This window comes from Scardinius erythrophthalmus (genome assembly GCF_964197995.2).
Source record: "Scardinius erythrophthalmus genome assembly, chromosome: 7".
NCBI lineage: Eukaryota > Metazoa > Chordata > Actinopteri > Cypriniformes > Leuciscidae > Scardinius > Scardinius erythrophthalmus.
The window spans coordinates 8,156,643-8,173,764 of record NC_138227.1 but is presented as its reverse complement, the minus strand read 5'-3'; the positions used below and the strand labels follow the sequence as shown (position 1 = coordinate 8,173,764).

General features: G+C 37.6%; 1 protein-coding gene across 1 annotated transcript; it reads left to right on the top strand.

Annotated features, from left to right (window-relative positions):
- Positions 1-9,681: 9,681 nt before the first annotated feature.
- tyr (tyrosinase) lies at positions 9,682-17,034 on the top strand (the record flags this gene model as incomplete). Its single annotated transcript, XM_081371122.1, has 5 exons — positions 9,682-10,506; positions 13,951-14,167; positions 14,241-14,388; positions 15,461-15,642; positions 16,673-17,034. The coding sequence occupies 5 exons, from the start codon at positions 9,682-9,684 to the stop codon at positions 16,909-16,911; spliced, it is 1,611 nt and encodes a 536-aa protein (XP_081227248.1). The 3' UTR covers positions 16,912-17,034.
- Positions 17,035-17,122: the final 88 nt, after the last annotated feature.

The window sequence follows — 17,122 nt, the reverse complement described above, 5'->3', positions numbered from 1 at the left end:
GAATCTCCGATTGATATCTCGAGTCGTGTGTAACACTTGTCGTAGACTAACTGTGTATCATCCTCATATGAGCGGGCACAAGTGGATAAAGCAGTGGGATGGTTACAGGATGGGGCTTTTTAGCCAAAGTGGCTTTGGGTTTCGCGCGGGATTAAATGTGCCCGCCAACTGCGCGCGGGATTAACGGCCATTAAAAAGGTCCTGTGAGGTTTACCACAAAACAGATAGCCTTTCTCGTAAATCTCTCTATATAGGCTGTCTAACTGAATTTCACATACAGACAGACTAAAAGACGTAATTTACAGCCTCTCGTTTTCGCTTTCTTGCTGAGAAGAACATGAATCCCCATGCTAGTTTAGGCGAGTTAGTGCTGCTAGCATCACTTTGACCAACTACAGCTCAGGTAATCTTCTTAATCTCACAATGTCGCATAGTATGTCTCTTAAATGTCTATGGTGGCGTTTACTGAGCCCACCAAAAGATGGATTACAGCGGAAAATCTGCTCACATATTCATATGCAAACATCTAGAAACAAATAAACAATATGCTGAATATTAAACCCACGCTCAACATAACCAGCTTTCAAATCGTCCCCAACAAAAGCAAAAAGTGAAGCCATAAGCTTAGAGGGCTGGTACAAGCAGATATATTTTTACATGTGTATTGTACTAGCTCAGCGACTATAAAAATACTCTGAAATACTCTGTTATATTAGTATAACAATATACTAGTAGGGTGATTCAGTAGCAGAAAGGTCGAACTGTATTTAGGTTGGGACAGATTGTCACAAACATTTTAGAATTCATACAATTATTAATTGCATAATCTGTTGGTATGACATGGTGTCTTATAGATCTTTGCTGTTTCATTAATTATTTTATCTTTAAATATAGCAGTAAAGCCATTAAACAGCCTATAATATGCTATTTAATGTCATCTTCCCACTGTTGGAGCATGTTGTCATAAAAAAGGTCAGAACATGTTAATTTTGTCTGAATAATTAAAAACAATTAACTTTGTCTGTTTTTCCTAAGCAACAATGGTGGAAATGTCCAAGTGTTCTTAGAAAAGACTTTAAAGTTTGTGTCTGAACAGACATTGACTTTCCAAAATACACCTACTCTATACATCTTAATGAAAAAAAGAGAATGTGAAAATTAAAAAAAGAAAAATTATAGTATAAATTTAAGTTTAAGATTTTTACTAAATATTTTATTAAGCTCTATTTTTTTTACTTATTTAAAATTCTTAATTCTTAAAAAGGATTGTTCAATTACATTTTGTGGAATTTTACTATTAACTGAAATGTGTAAATCTTGAAAAAACGCTTAACTTTTTTGAGTGTAAATTTTTTTTTACTAGAAGTAAAAGGTGTGACAAAAATACAATTGAATTAAGCATATTATAATTTTTATTAAAAAACACCATTATTTAGATTATTTTAGAAGCAAGACCCTTGGAACTTTTTGCTAATCACCCAAGCAGTTATCAATTATCAAACCTATCAGCTTATCAATACTAAGACCATGCAAAACCAAACCGTTGTCAAATGTGAAAGATGTGATCCATCAGTGAGTCGATTCAGTTGAACGATGCTTGTTCATCCAAACGCTCAGAGATGCAGCAACAGCGCTGGAATGCTGCTAATAGCATTATGCTTGTTAATTATAGAATTAGCATGATTGAGACCGCGGAGTGTAGGCTTGTCATAAATTACGCTCAGATGCTGGAAAGCTTCCTAAATGCTTCTTAGAAAGTACAAGAGTAATTGTTCAATGGCTTCTGGGGTCAGGTTACTATGGCAACCCCTCCCAATCGCTCTTAAAGGCGTAATGACGAGTAATCAGCGGCTCAAGTGTGTAATTGAGTCCTCACGCACATGCAAGAATACACGCACAGATTAAGACAAGCAAACTGCAAAATAGTCAAACACTGAAGTTCAAGCTAGTCCCGAACACAAGCGCGCACACACACTTGTACACAGAAGTCATTCATAAGGATGTCAGCTTCCTCAATTCCTCTTTAACTCCCGCACACACACACTCGCGCGTGGGAAGAGCGGCTTGAACTGGTGTGAGAGTGACTCAGTCTGTTGGAGTCGCATTAAAGCCTGTGAATCCTAGAGGGTTTTAGAAAGGGTCTGAACCTCATCATTAGGGCTTGAGACCCCCTCCAAAATGTGTGTTATTTAAAAGCAAGTATTCTATGTTCTTCTCAACAGCAAAGTTTCAGAAATAACAAAAGTCAAACTTAGTCAGAGTGGCATTTAATTGACCCAAAGTCCCGCCCCCTTTAGTTACTGTTGCTATGTCCGACAAGCCACACCACACCATGTTCTCACGCAGTGAAATACATCTCGGAGCAGAGAGGACACTGTCAACGCGCTGACAGACAGGACAGACCAGGTAGTTTACCTTTGACATGAAACAAAGTCTCAACCTTCAAAATTGGTAATTTTCTAAAGAAATTTAAACAATAAATACCGTTTTGTGGCTCTTTAATGTGTCTGACAGATCACTGTTGAGCCTCAGTTAAAGGGATACTCCACTTTTTTTGGAAATAGGCTCATTTTACAACTCCCCCAGAGTTAAACAGTTGAGTTTTACCGTTTTCGAATCCATTCAGCCGATCTCCGGGTCTGGCGGTACCACTTTTAGCATAGCTTAGCATAGATCATTGAATCGGACAAGACCATTAGCATCTCTCAAAAAATGACCAAAGAGTTTCGATATTTTTCCTATTTAAAACTTGACTCTTCTGTAATTACATCGTGTACTAAGACCGACGGAAAATGTAAAGTTGCGATTTTCTAAGCCAATATGGCTAGGAACTATACCCTCATTCCTGCGTAATAATCAAGAAACTTTGCTGCCGTACCATGAGTCCAGCAGGCGTAATGATATGACGCAGCGCCTGAAAATAGTCCCCAGCTCGGTAACTTCCAACGTGACCGGGACAAATTTGTCTAACCTATTAGACTTATTTTCAGGCACTGCGTCATATCATTACGCCTGCTGGACTCATGGTACGGCAGCAAAGTTCCTTGATTATTACGCAGGAATGAGAGTATAGTTCCTAGCCATATCAGCCTAGAAAATCGCAACTTTAAGCATCGCAATGTTAAGCTATGCTAAAAGTGGGACCCCCAGACCCGGAGATCGGCTGAATGGATTCGAAAACGGTAAAACTCAACTGTTTAACTCTGGGGGAGTTGTAAAATGAGCCTATTTCCAAAAAAAGTGGAGTATCCCTTTAAAGCAGCTCATTAACCTATCATCTCTTCCTTCTAGTTCATTTATAACATCAAATAAACATGAAAGAACATAATAAGGAATGTTGTTTTAACCGCGGAAAGACAAGTACAGTACACTCCGTTTTTCAAGTTCAAATCCTCCAACATTAATTTACTAACTCTCCTGACTGCTTTGTTGGACAAAAATTGCGGATTCGGCGGATGGCAGATTATGATTGGTCAGATCGCCTGTCAATCAAACTCCCTGCAAAGGGTCAATTTGGAACTAAATATAGTTGAGTTCTGAAGTAACCATGGCAACAGTAATCACATATTAAGGATAGCGCTGCATGATTAATCATTAAAAGATTGTGATCTTGATTGAAACACCCACAAGATCTTATTCGTAAATGACAGCGATTGTACTGTGTGCTTTTGCACTGCTGCCGAGCCAGAGAAATCATTTATCATATATTTAAATATTATAATTTAATAAAAAATATATATAATTATCATATATAGGTATTAAACAGCTTCACAAACAGGCTTTTCAACCAACCAGTATCGTTAGGCTATTTGTGTTAAAAATATTCAAATTATCACAGAAGTACTGGGATAAAAGTTAATAGTTCAGATTTAAACTCTGATGTCTACAGAAGCGATCAAAATGTAGTTAATCAGCTATTGAAAGTAACTTGCCGCTTTGATTGTATCGACTGCATTGTTACACCAGTAGGTGGCGACACCAGTAGGTGGCGACAAGTGACTGTTAAAAACTGTATTTGTCATTGAATCATTCATTCAAAAGATTCGTTCAAAAACGCTGAAACAAGTGAAGTCTTTATGAGTGAGTCATTGAATCATTCACTCAACCCGATTTTTTTAAATAATCATTCAAATTAATTAAACATTTTTAAATTGACTGCAGCAATTAACATTTTGTCAGAACCTCTAGGAATAAACATATTTTGTTTAGTTTTCTAATCAAAGTCCTGAAAAAGAAAAAACACGTAAAGGCACGGACATTATCAGATGGTATATGCTGACAAAACATGACAACTATTGTTATTATTTACCACTTCATTATGTATTTACATATCACAAATATATCATAGTCAGTGTTTTTATTGTTAAATTCACCCTGTGGTGAAAATCAAGTTTTTAATGTTGTTTATATGTCTATGTGGTGTTTTTAATGTTTTAAGAAAAAACATGTGTAAATCCATTAGTCGACACCATTGCTGAGTATTTTCTCCTTAAAACTGCAGTGAACCAAAGACAGTCTCAAAAACACGGTTTAAATCGCTGGTGTTTGTGACGTCACAAACTACCTTGTAACCAATCAGATCAACGTGTGATCGTCAACTCATCAATACATTCAAGCTATTTTAAGGCATGAAGAATTTTTTTTCAAGGAAAAAACGTTTAAATGTTATTTTGTGATCAAAGATGAGTTTTAAGGGATAAAATGACTGACTACAGGGGGACTTACTGTAACTAACACTGACACTATTAAAAAGCATTTTGTCAAATGAAAAACTTTGTTTAATTGAGTTTGTTGCCAACAAGTTTTTTAAGCACCGCTTTTTAAAAAAAGCAAAAAGTAATAAAAAAGCACTTACAAAAATTACTAAAACTTAAATTAAATTAAACAAAAATTTTAATGAAAACTGAAAACATACAAATAAAGCTAATTCAAAATATGAATAAATACTTTAACAGTACATACAGTAAATAATACTAATCATAAGATACTTTAGTTAGATGAAACAAACCACGAAAGAGTGCAAAGATGTTTTCAGATGACGTCACAATCCTTCTTACTTAGTGATCTCTCCCCTCCAACTCCATCATGTTATTGAAATGGCAAAGGTTCACAATCCAATCTGTTCCTGATGGATAAAAATCAATTCCCTACATTCATTATTGTTGGCTCTGTGGTTTGACTTGTAAATATGTGTGAAAGACCGAAGCCTCATTGCTGGTGAAGTGAAGGACAGCGGAGATGTTGTGAGTGGGCGGCGTGTGCCGAGAGGGATTATCTTTCTACAAATATAACAAAACCCATAAAAATGACAGTAAATCAATTATTCGATGGTGTCTCAAAATGACATTGACATAATCTCTGTTGCCATAGAAACACTGATGATATATAAAGATTCCTGTGTCTGAACTGCCTCTACCAATAAGTGATGTCTGTGGAGCAGATGATGCTGTTCTGTCTAAACACTCACTCAGTGGCAGAACTATTATTTTATTTTATTTCTCCTCTTTTCGGGGGAAGTAACTGTATGGATTGTAGTTGCATTAAAAAAAAGCTTTCTAACACCTAGTTTAAAACACTCTTAATTTTAAGGAGAATTAAACCCTATTTCCGGAGACCGACTTATCAAACATCTTGACCTAGCTAATCAAGGTCTATATTAACTTTCAAAATTAAACCTTTCCTGAGAAAATACACTGTTTGGGGTTGGTGAGATTGGTGAGATAAAAATACTGTAAAAACAGTGAAATATTATTACAATTTAAAATAACTGTTTTCTATGGCAATATATGTTCAAATGTAATTTATTCCTGTGATCAAAGCTGATTTTCAGCATCATTACTCCAGTCTTCAGTGTCACATGATCCTTCAGAAATCAGTCTAATATGATGATTTGATGCTCAAGAAACATGTATGATTATTATCAGTGATGAAAACTGTTGTGCTGCTTCATATTTTTGTGGAAACAGTGATTCTTTGCTGAAGTTCAAAAGAACAGCATTTATTTGAAATAGAAACATTATAAATGTCTTTACTGTCATTTGTAATCAATTTAATGCATCTTTAATGAATAAAAGTATTGATTTCTTTAAAAATATAAATGTAAATCATACAAAGTAAAACATACTTTTGAATGATAGTGTATAGTAGAAAGTGTGACAACTAGCCCTAAGTCAATTATTTTATCCCTTAAAACTCATCTTTGATCACCGAAGTTATATACTTAAGCATTTTTTTCCTTGGAAAAAAGGAAATTTCTTCACACCTTAAAATATCTTGAATGTAACTCTACACCCTTGCCTCATTTTGTATACGCGGTTCTATGAATATGCAAATGAGCCCCGCCTCCACTCACTCACTCAGCTCAGAGATCCACTGGTTGACGATCACACGTTGATCTGATTGGTTACAAGGTAGTTTGTGACGTCAGAAACACCAGCGATTTCAAACTGTTTTTTTGAGACTGTCTTTGATTCACTGCAGTTTTACGGAGAAAATACTCAGTAATGGTGTCGACTTTTTAATTTTTACATGATTTATCTTAAAGCATATTAAAAACATCACATAGACATATAAACAACATTAAAAGCTTGATTTTCACCACAGGGGGGCTTCAAAGCCTTTCGTAACCTGCAGTTTCTACTGTGTCCTATTTGACACACTTGTTTTGCATTTTACCAGCCTATATGGATTCATCCATAAACTAAATCACCATACCGAGGTCAAGCACAAGCCCATGGCAGGAACTGTGAGCTCTGAAGTGTCCCGTCTCGAAGAGATGTGAGTCTACAGAAGAACAGAGGAGAAGAATTACTGAAGAGAACAGAGCGTCAACAGCCTCATCCAGTGAGTATCTGGAGTTTAATCCAGCGGTGACTAAAGTTCAGCTCACACTGCCCTCTGTAGACCACCTGTGGTATTAAAGTCAAAGTCAATGCTTGTGAAATATTTGCAGTCAGACAGCGGGCCATGATGTTATATTTAAACTAGTACACAGTCAAATATATCTGGATGTTTTTTATTGACTATTAAAACATCTATTGACTATTTCAGTCAATATAGAGCAACATTTATGTGCATCATAACAAGAACGATCGCTATAAAGATAACTATATTAGCCTCACACCGGCGGACAATATTGTTCTGGTTATTCTAAGCATGCTGCAGTTTTTTTGTATGACGCTTTAAATGCTCAAGCTCTTTAAAGGGATTGTTCGCCCAAAAAATTACAATTCTGTCATTATTTACTCACTAATGTCGTTCCAAACTTGTAAGACTTGCATTCATCTTCAGAACACAAAAATTAAGATCTTTTTGATGAAATTTGAGAGATTTCTGTCCCTCCATTGACAGCTAAAACTGACACTTTGACGCTTCAAAAAGTTCATAAAGAGATCGTAAAACTAATCCATATGAATTCAGTCATTTAGTCCAAATTTTCTGAAGAGCAAAGTTAGTTTAGGCTTTTATTCACATAAACATTGATCAGCGAACATAAACAGAAGCTCAAATGTGCTGCGTAACACGAGAATGAACCTCATTGTATCTTCCTGACGCTCAAATGTGAGTGAATGACAGAATTAAAAAAAATTGGGTGAACTATCCCTTTAAGACAGGATGGATTCTGATTAGCTGTCAATGTTTTTATCAGCTGGAAAAAAATTGTTCTAAAAAATGATTTCAACAATATCGTCTCTCTTTGCTGTTATCGTTTACAGCTGCGATGTGAACTCTGCTCTTCTTTTATATTAAGAACGATTTTGGTGACTATATGGTTATCATTATAGTTATCAGCATTGGTGTGAACCGGCCTTTATGAGATGCATTAAAGTGGCTTTAAAGTGTTTACACTTAAGTGACTTGAATATCCGTGTATTCGAGACAAAATATCAAAGCAAGTGTCATCAGAACGAACCACTCAATTTAATTTCACAACCACAGTGTCTAAATACAATGTTTTGTTGAATCTAACAATCCTATTATATTTGCCGTGCAAAGCTTTCTTTAGAACGAATGCCAGTCTGGATATCTTCTCATCAAATGCAATTGCTTTCAGACATTTTTAAGTGGCTAAACACTTTTATGGGCCACTCTTTGCATTATGGATGAAATGCACAAACCATATGATTGTGTGTGATGAAGCCAGACGAGAGAGAGAGAGAGAGAGAGAGAGAGAGAGAGAGAGAGAGAGAGAGAGAGAGAGAGAGAGAGAGAGAGAGAGAGAGAGAGAGAGAGAGCCCGAGGCTGCAGTAATCCTGTGACGCTCATTCCTCTTTTGCGCGCTGGATTATCTGGACCTCGTGCCCAATACGCCAACATGTGACGGGCTTATGATTTGAGAAAGCTAAGAGCACTATATGTGCAGCTCCCCCGAACGGCACATGATAAAACATATGACATACACATATATAAGCCTGAAAACATAACAGAGGGAAGATACAACAAAAAGTGCTTTAAAAGTACTTGTCTGTATAATACAGCAAGATGACAGATTGTGGACATGATGTCCTTATACATCGAGGTGCAGAGCAAATAACTGAAAGTAATTTGGAACAATATGTTTTTTCAATATGTTTTTTCAGAAGCGAAATATAAAATGAAATTGAGTTCAAATTTGTAAGCCGCTTAAGATAAAAAAGTGTCTAATAAAACCAACAAACAAAGACTATGGTACATTAATATGGTAATCAGTCCATACCACTGAATTACCATTAAATAAATGAGCTTTTGCATAAAGAACTAATATGAATGTGGCCATGAGCAAATATGAATAAAACAAAATGGGAATAAAAAAAAAAAAAATCAATGCTTTAGCAACCAATAAACTGCTGTTCAAAAGTTTGTGCTCAGTAAGACTTTAAGCAAGGATGCATTCAATTAATCAAAAGTGTCAGTAAAGACATTTATAATGTCAATTTTTATAATGTCAACTTTCCATGCATCAATCCTGAAAAAGAAAGTACTGTATCACATTTTCCACAAAAATATGATCAGCACAACCATCATAAATGTTTCTTGAGCATCAAATCATCATATTATACTGATTTCTAAAGGATCATGTGACACTGAAGACTGGAGTAATGATGCTGGAAATTCAGCTTTGATACATTACATTTTACTATATATTCACATGGAAACCGTTATTTTAAATTGTAATACTATTTCACTGTCTTTACTGTATTTTGATCAGATGAATGAAGCCTTGGTGAGCAGAAGACACTTCAAATCTCACTGACCCCAAACTTTTGAATAGTAGTTTATATGACAATTACATAAGAAGAGAAGTCAAATACGCATTTAAACTTGCTGACATTTGATGGTGATATAATGCATAAAACGAGCTTGATTTCCAACTCAATTACACACCAACAGGTTGTTGGCGTAAACGCAAAGGCAAACCCTTACAAACTGTGTTGACTTTGCTCATTTCGGCTGGTAATTGAATTAAAATGGCTGATCTTTCATGAAAGGAGTTCCTTCCCGAACTGTAAATGAAATGATCTCACGCTCGACTCGAGCGCAAGCATTCCACAGAGTCCCGAGACTAAACGCGAGCGGGGGTCACCGCTTTCATCCCTAGCATGTGATGCGGTGTGTGTGTGAAGGAGGGAGTGTGTAAAGAGAAAGAGAGCTGGATGAAGATCTCCGTGTCTAACGTGTCTCACTCTCTTTATGAAGCTCATCATGTCTTTCGCTCTGCTCGTGTTCTTCTTCGTTCAGTTCTTCGGTCAGTCTCTCCAGCAGTTTCCTCGGCCTTGCACTTCACGGGACGTCCTGCAGAGCAAGCGCTGCTGTCCGGTTTGGCCGGGCGATGGTTCGGTGTGCGGATCCCTTTCGGGTCGAGGCTTCTGCCAGGACGTCACCGTGTCCGATGCCCCGAACGGGCCTCAGTTCCCTCACTCAGACGTGGACGACCGTGAGCGCTGGCCTCTGGTGTTTTACAACCAAACCTGCCGGTGCGCCGGGAACTACATGGGCTTCGACTGCGGCGAGTGCAAGTTCGGGTTCTTCGGTGGCAATTGCGGGGAAAGACGGGAGTCCGTCCGCAGGAACATCTTCCAGTTGTCCGTGTCCGAAAGGCAGAGGTTCATCTCGTACCTAAACCTGGCGAAGAACACGATCAGCCCCGATTACATGATCGTGACGGGCACGTACGCGCAGATGAACAACGGTTCGACCCCCATGTTTGCAAACATCAGCGTGTACGATTTGTTCGTGTGGATGCATTACTACGTGTCCCATGACACGCTGCTCGGGGGTCCCGGGAACGTGTGGGCCGATATCGATTTCGCGCACGAGTCTGCCGCGTTCCTGCCCTGGCACCGGGTCTACCTGCTGTTCTGGGAGCATGAGATCCGCAAGCTGACCGGGGACTTTAACTTCACCATCCCGTACTGGGACTGGCGGGACGCGCAGGACTGTCAGGTGTGTGTGGACGAGCTGATGGGGGGGCGCAGTTCTCTCAACCCAAACCTGATCAGCCCGTCCTCGGTGTTCTCCTCCTGGAAGGTAAAGTCACGTCAAACAATCACGATTAATCGCATGCAAAATAAAAATTTACTGGTGGGTATAGTTATTTTGTATATATAAATACACACACACACATGCATGCATGTATATATTTAAGATTTTTGTTTTATTTATATATAAAATATTTATAATTCTATATAATATAAATATATACAGTATATACATGCAAATACTTCTTAAATATATACATGAATATGTGTGTATTTATATATACAAAATAATTATATACAGTACACACACACATACAGTATATTATGTAAACAAAAACATTTATTTTGGATGCGATTAATCACGATTAATCATTACACAGCCCTAAAGTCAAGTCACCCTTTTAACAATATAGACTGTTTTAAAGCAGCTTTACAGTGATAATAGAAAATTAGTGGAACAGAGATTTTACATCAGTAAGTTTTTGATTGATTCATTTCTGTTGTAAAAATCATTAGTTATTAATTTAGTTGCCACTTACACGACACCGTTTTACCTGAAAACAAAAAAACGTTTAATGCATTCTGGACGTTCATTTGCATGACAACAGTGTTTGGACTTTGGAGGCTCGAGAACGCAAACTCTGAAATAAGTTCCCAGGTGCAAGTTATGAAAAAAATTACATAATTTTTACATGAAAACAAATTCACTTTACATTCTCACTCAAGAATACAGTTAAGTCATTTATCCCTCTAGTAATGTTTGTTTTATTCATTTGGAATTGGCAAACCCAATTACACAAATGCTTGTTTTCTCTTGCAGACGCACAACACTAAACTAAAATCCCAAAATCATCATGTTTTATAGAAGCTCTTGGGCAAACGAGTGAACGTAGTGAAAGTATTTCATTCAGACAAGGGAAAATTATGTAACTGAGGCTAGATAATACTCTGTAATATTATTTTCAGGATTGTGAAAAGTGAAGTGAACAGTGAAAAAATGCAAATAAATAAACAAAAAATACAATATTTCAACAAAAATTATAATAAAAAATAAATGATGATAAAAAATGATTTAAATTAAAATTGCAATAAATCTGAAAGAAATATTTAGGATTCAAGACATTTTTACATAAAAAGTCCATAATTACCAATATACAATTTAGTAAATGCATTCAGGTTAAAATTTCCTTTTTACATGCTTCCTTATAAATAAATGAATAGATTAAATACATTTTGTTCAACTTATCCCTCTATTATTTATGAGTAAGTTCTTTCTTATATTATATTATAGGAAATGTACTCGGATGTAATGGATTACATCGGGAAAAACACTACAGAATTTATAATTCCATTCAAATTGTGGCATGCTGATTAATAATTAATAAAAAACAATTAAAATAAAAACATTTATTAAAATAAAAAAAAAATTAATAATTTAAAATAAAAAAAAAATTCAATAAAAAAAATATTGCGATGATTTTTGGAGTTCATTTGCAAACTGCAATACTTGTTTTGTCAGTTTATAAAGAATGTAGCGTAATAAACAAATAATAATAAAAAAACAAATACATTAAATCTGATCAATAAAGGATTTTAAAATATATCTTATTTATTGAATCTACATTCTGTATAATCCTCCACATTGTTTAGAGCAGGTCTATAGGAACAAAAGAGAGAGTGTGATTCGCTGAAAGAGCTCATTAGCCGTGTGACTGGGCTTTGGTCATGTAACTTTAGTTCAGTGAACCCATCTAGAGCGGTTCTGACGTCACACATTCCCTTGAGTTTATAAAGGTGTGATTGTGTGACGCCGCCTCGAGCGCAGCGCTGTGTAACGCCTGACGGTGAAGTTCGGGTGTAGTGGGTCACGAGTGTGTCTGGCCCCTAAAACATCCATTAACCCCAGTACTGACCCGCTCACAACAGCCAACGCTTCTTCATAGAGCCTTAAAGGCTTCTGTCAGGCTTTTAGTGGCTCCTGGCAAACACCCATAATCCACTAGTATCATGGCAGTGATTTTTGCACGAGAAAACCCTCAAATTCCTCGTCCTGGTGTTTCCTCCATCTCTCTCTCGCTCCTCTTCTTCTGTGAGCGTAGGCGTTCGTGCGCCTCTTTGACCAGCAGGAGGTGAAACGCCATCCAATTAACGTTGGAGACACGAGCAGCATTAGTCATCGAGATGACCAGGTTTCCCTCATGACCTTCGGGAAAACCACAGGCTTTCAAACACATTCACAACTCCATGTTTTTACAGTAAAATAGACACTGGTTTGATTTGCATTATTGTAATGATGACAAAAATGAAATCATGAAAATAATGACAGAGCGAAACAAATCCTTATAGTCCTATTTTTATTCATTACATTTTTTATTTACTAATTAATGTTTTCATTATATTTATTTTCATTATTTATTTTTTTAAAACTTAAATACGTTTTAAAAAAAAATTCTCTTCTGCACATCAAGGCTGCATTTATCTGATCAAAAATACAGTAACAACAGTGAAATATTATTACAATTTAAAATAGCTGTTTTCTTTGTGAATATATTATAAAATGTAATGTATTCCTGTGATCAAATCTGAATTTTCAGCATCATTACTCCAGTCTTCAGTGTCACATGATCCTTCAGAAATCAGTATAATATGATGATTTGCTGCTCAAGAGATTATTATCAGTGTTGAAAACAGTTGTGGTGTTAATTTTTTTAAAGGATTCTTTGATGAATAGAAAGTTCAAACGAACAGTATTTATTTGAAATATTAATCTTTTGTAAGATTATAAATGTCGTTACTGTCACTTTTGATCAATTTAATGCATCCTTGCTGAATAAAAGTATTACTTCTTTTGATTTTCGGGTAAAATATGGCCCAATCATGTTCCTGAGATTCACACATTGAACCCTCATAGTTTACTGGTGTTTAAAGGGATACGTCACCGATTAGCATTAAGCTTTGTATCAGTAGAAACCCGGTAGTATTTCCGAATGACCGTGCTTCCCTCCCTCATGTCCCCCTGAGACGAGAGATTTCTGTATTGTGTGTCTGGAAAAAAACCTCAGATGACACAAAAATCATCATTTAGCGTCATCTGAGGCTTTTTTGTCCAGAGGCGAGAGACTCCAGCCAGTAGGAGGAGCTCGTTCCGCATGTCTTCAACTCGCCCATAGGGGGATCTCACGATAAAACAGCGTCTTCTCAGTTTCGAGTCGACTAGTAGCCTAGTTGATCATTTCTTCCGACACTGCCCTCTGTAACCGGTAGGCGTGGCTTGGGAGTGGCCTCGTAGCGCAGTGAAGCAAGTGCATTCTGGGAGTTGTTGTCTTTCATCCACATGAGCCAAAAACACATTTTCTGGCTTTTCTCAGTCTAGTAGACACCAACTTCTAAAATAATGTCACATTTTTACTACATAAATGACCCAATTTAAATACACATTCATCTTTCCAGCGGTGAAATATCCCGTTAATAAGTGTCCACTTTACCTGTGCAGGTGATCTGTTCTCAGCCCGAAGACTACAACCTTCGTGAGGTTTTGTGTGACGGGTCGCCAGAGGGACCGTTACTCCGTAACCCTGGTAACCACGACCGCACCCGTGTCCCGCGGCTGCCCAGCTCCGCTGACGTGGAGTCGGTCCTGAGCCTGACGCAGTACGAGACGGGAGAGATGGACCGACGGGCCAACATGAGCTTCAGGAACACGCTGGAGGGTGAGTGTGTTTGGAGTGTGTGTAGAGATGAACACATCAGGCTGTACACACTGAACACGTCTCCTCTGTGCAGGTTTCGCGAGTCCTGAGACGGGGTTGGCAGTCACAGGCCGGAGTTTGATGCACAACTCTCTACACGTCTTCATGAACGGGTCCATGTCTTCAGTGCAGGGCTCCGCCAACGACCCCATCTTTATTTTACATCATGCCTTTATTGATAGGTAAAATGCACACACACACACACACACACACACACACTCAAACACTCGCATACACACACACACACACACACACACACACACACACACACACACACACACACACACACACACACACACACAAATATGTATGCTCAAACACTTGCATACACACACACACACAAACACGTACACACACACACACTTGCATACACACACAAACACGTAAACACACACTTGCATACACACATACACAACGCAACACACACACTCGCAAACACACACAAACACAAACTCACATACTTGCATGCACACACAAACACGTAAACTCACACACTTGCATACACACAAAACACGTAAACTCACACACTTGCATACACACAAACACACACTCAGATACACACACACACACTCGCATAAACACACACACACTCGCATAAACACAAACATGTACACTCACACACTTGCATACACACACACACACACACACACACACACACACACACACTTGCAAACATATACGTACACTCACACACACACACACACACACACACACTTACACATGCACACACACAAACACACACACACACACACACACACACACACACACACACACACACACACGCACACACATTGTGTAGCCAACATTTCAATGGTATTTTGATGCATCACTCATAAAACTGCAATAGTCCTGAATGATGCCTCATATCATAAAACTTGTCAATATCATATAAATATTAATTCAGGGATTCACAAACTTTTTTTTTGTCAGTTGAACTCCTTTAACCTCAAATACATTTATTTGAAGTGCCCTTCAGATTTTTTATTATATTTCACTAATTTACAACATATTTGCATGTTCACAATTCTCTGATGGTCAAATGTCATGCTGGTAAAACAAGTAACCAAATAGTTTACTTTTTAGTGTTTCATTTTTATTCACAGTTCAGTTCAAAGAACATATATATAAATATATTACACAGAAAGGTTCTGAATTTGCAGGTATGATGAGCACAAATATGATAGTCCTCCTGCACAACTGGACGATGTTTCCCGCTGATGTTCTGATTGCATCTGTTGTTCTTCTGTGTTTCAGCATCTTTGAGCAGTGGCTGAGGAGACACCAGCCCCCCCGCACACACTACCCGACCGCCAACGCCCCGATCGGACACAACGACGGATACTTCATGGTCCCCTTCATCCCTCTCTACAGAAACGGAGATTACTTCCTGTCCACTAAAGCCCTGGGATATGAATATGCATATTTACTGGACCCACGTGAGTTATCAGTATTAGGGCTGGGCATTAACACACATTTCACCATCCAATTCACAAGTTTGCAATTTGATTACAATTCAATTCGATTTGATATCGATTCATTTGGATATATTTTAGGTACATGCCAATTTTTCTCAACATGGTAGTTGCATAAACTGCTTAGACTAGTCTTACAAGTTAGTCATATTACATTTAAATAAGACTGGTCATAACTGTTTTTAAGTCAGTGGCATAAAAAGGTAGATTGGTCTAAATTAATCTGAATAGTAAGACTGTTCAGCCCTAATTAAGTTAGACTACTTCGCAGCTGTGTTTACACAACTGATGTGTATACAAACATTTCAATTGCACACAAGACGGTTTATATAATTATAGCTATAATAACTTTTGAGTGACATAATTCAGTCTACTCCAATTCACTATTCAATTAAATAGTCGCTGTCATAAGGCTTTTTTTCATGGCCGATTTATACAAATGTATTATACTAAAGAACAGGTTAAGGTAAAAATATAATGAATATGTAATATAGTGCATATATTTAGCAAAATGCTCCTCTCTAGTTTATTTTTCTAGCCAACTATAAATAGCTTTTACTGAGGTGTTTTTGCGGTTAAAACAATGATTAAGTGATTATATGAGATACGATACATTTTAGTAATGATCTTTCAACATACCTTCCGATGTTCATTCATGTTTATTTCATGCTGTAACTAGTAGTTAGGAGTAAGAGATGATGAAGCGGCCACAGCGATCTGTCACGACACATTAAAGAGTGATATTTGTTGTTTGAATTTCATTATAAAATAGACAGAATTTGAAAGCTGAGAGATGCGCTAGCCTATAATATTAAGTTTAGTGAAGTTTTGTTCACGCATCAACTGAAAACACAGCATAGACTAAAAGATTGATTCTTGGGATTTTAGAATCGATATCGGTTGATCGTGAAATGGATATTTGACCCCAGCTCTAATTAGCATAAATCCAGGTACCTCCGTTAGCCTCGTGTTCATCCGCTTCAATCTGTCGCAGGTCAGCGGTTCATGCAGGAGTTTGTGACGCCGTATCTTCAGCAAGCTCAGCAGATCTGGGGCTGGCTGCTGGCATCAGGGATCCTGGGGGCCGTCGTGGCGGGAATCATCGCTACGATCATCGGTGTGTCGTGTCGCAGACGGACAAAGAGGCGAAAGGCGTCGGGATACGGGGAGAGACAGCCGCTCCTGAACAGCAGCGAAGAGGAGGGTTCAGCTTCATACCAGACCGCACTGTGAACCTGAGTGTGTTAACGAGGACAGACACGCTGTAGCGACGGGGAAAACACACACACTGGGGACATTCTACAACGCTTAACGTGAAAAAAAAAACGACAGTGTTATTAAAAGCCCAAACTCAGTAAACACCTAATTAATAAATCATACTGAGCCCAGAATAGGAACGCAACACATTTAATTACATGTTAAACGGTTTTCTATAAGAGGAAAA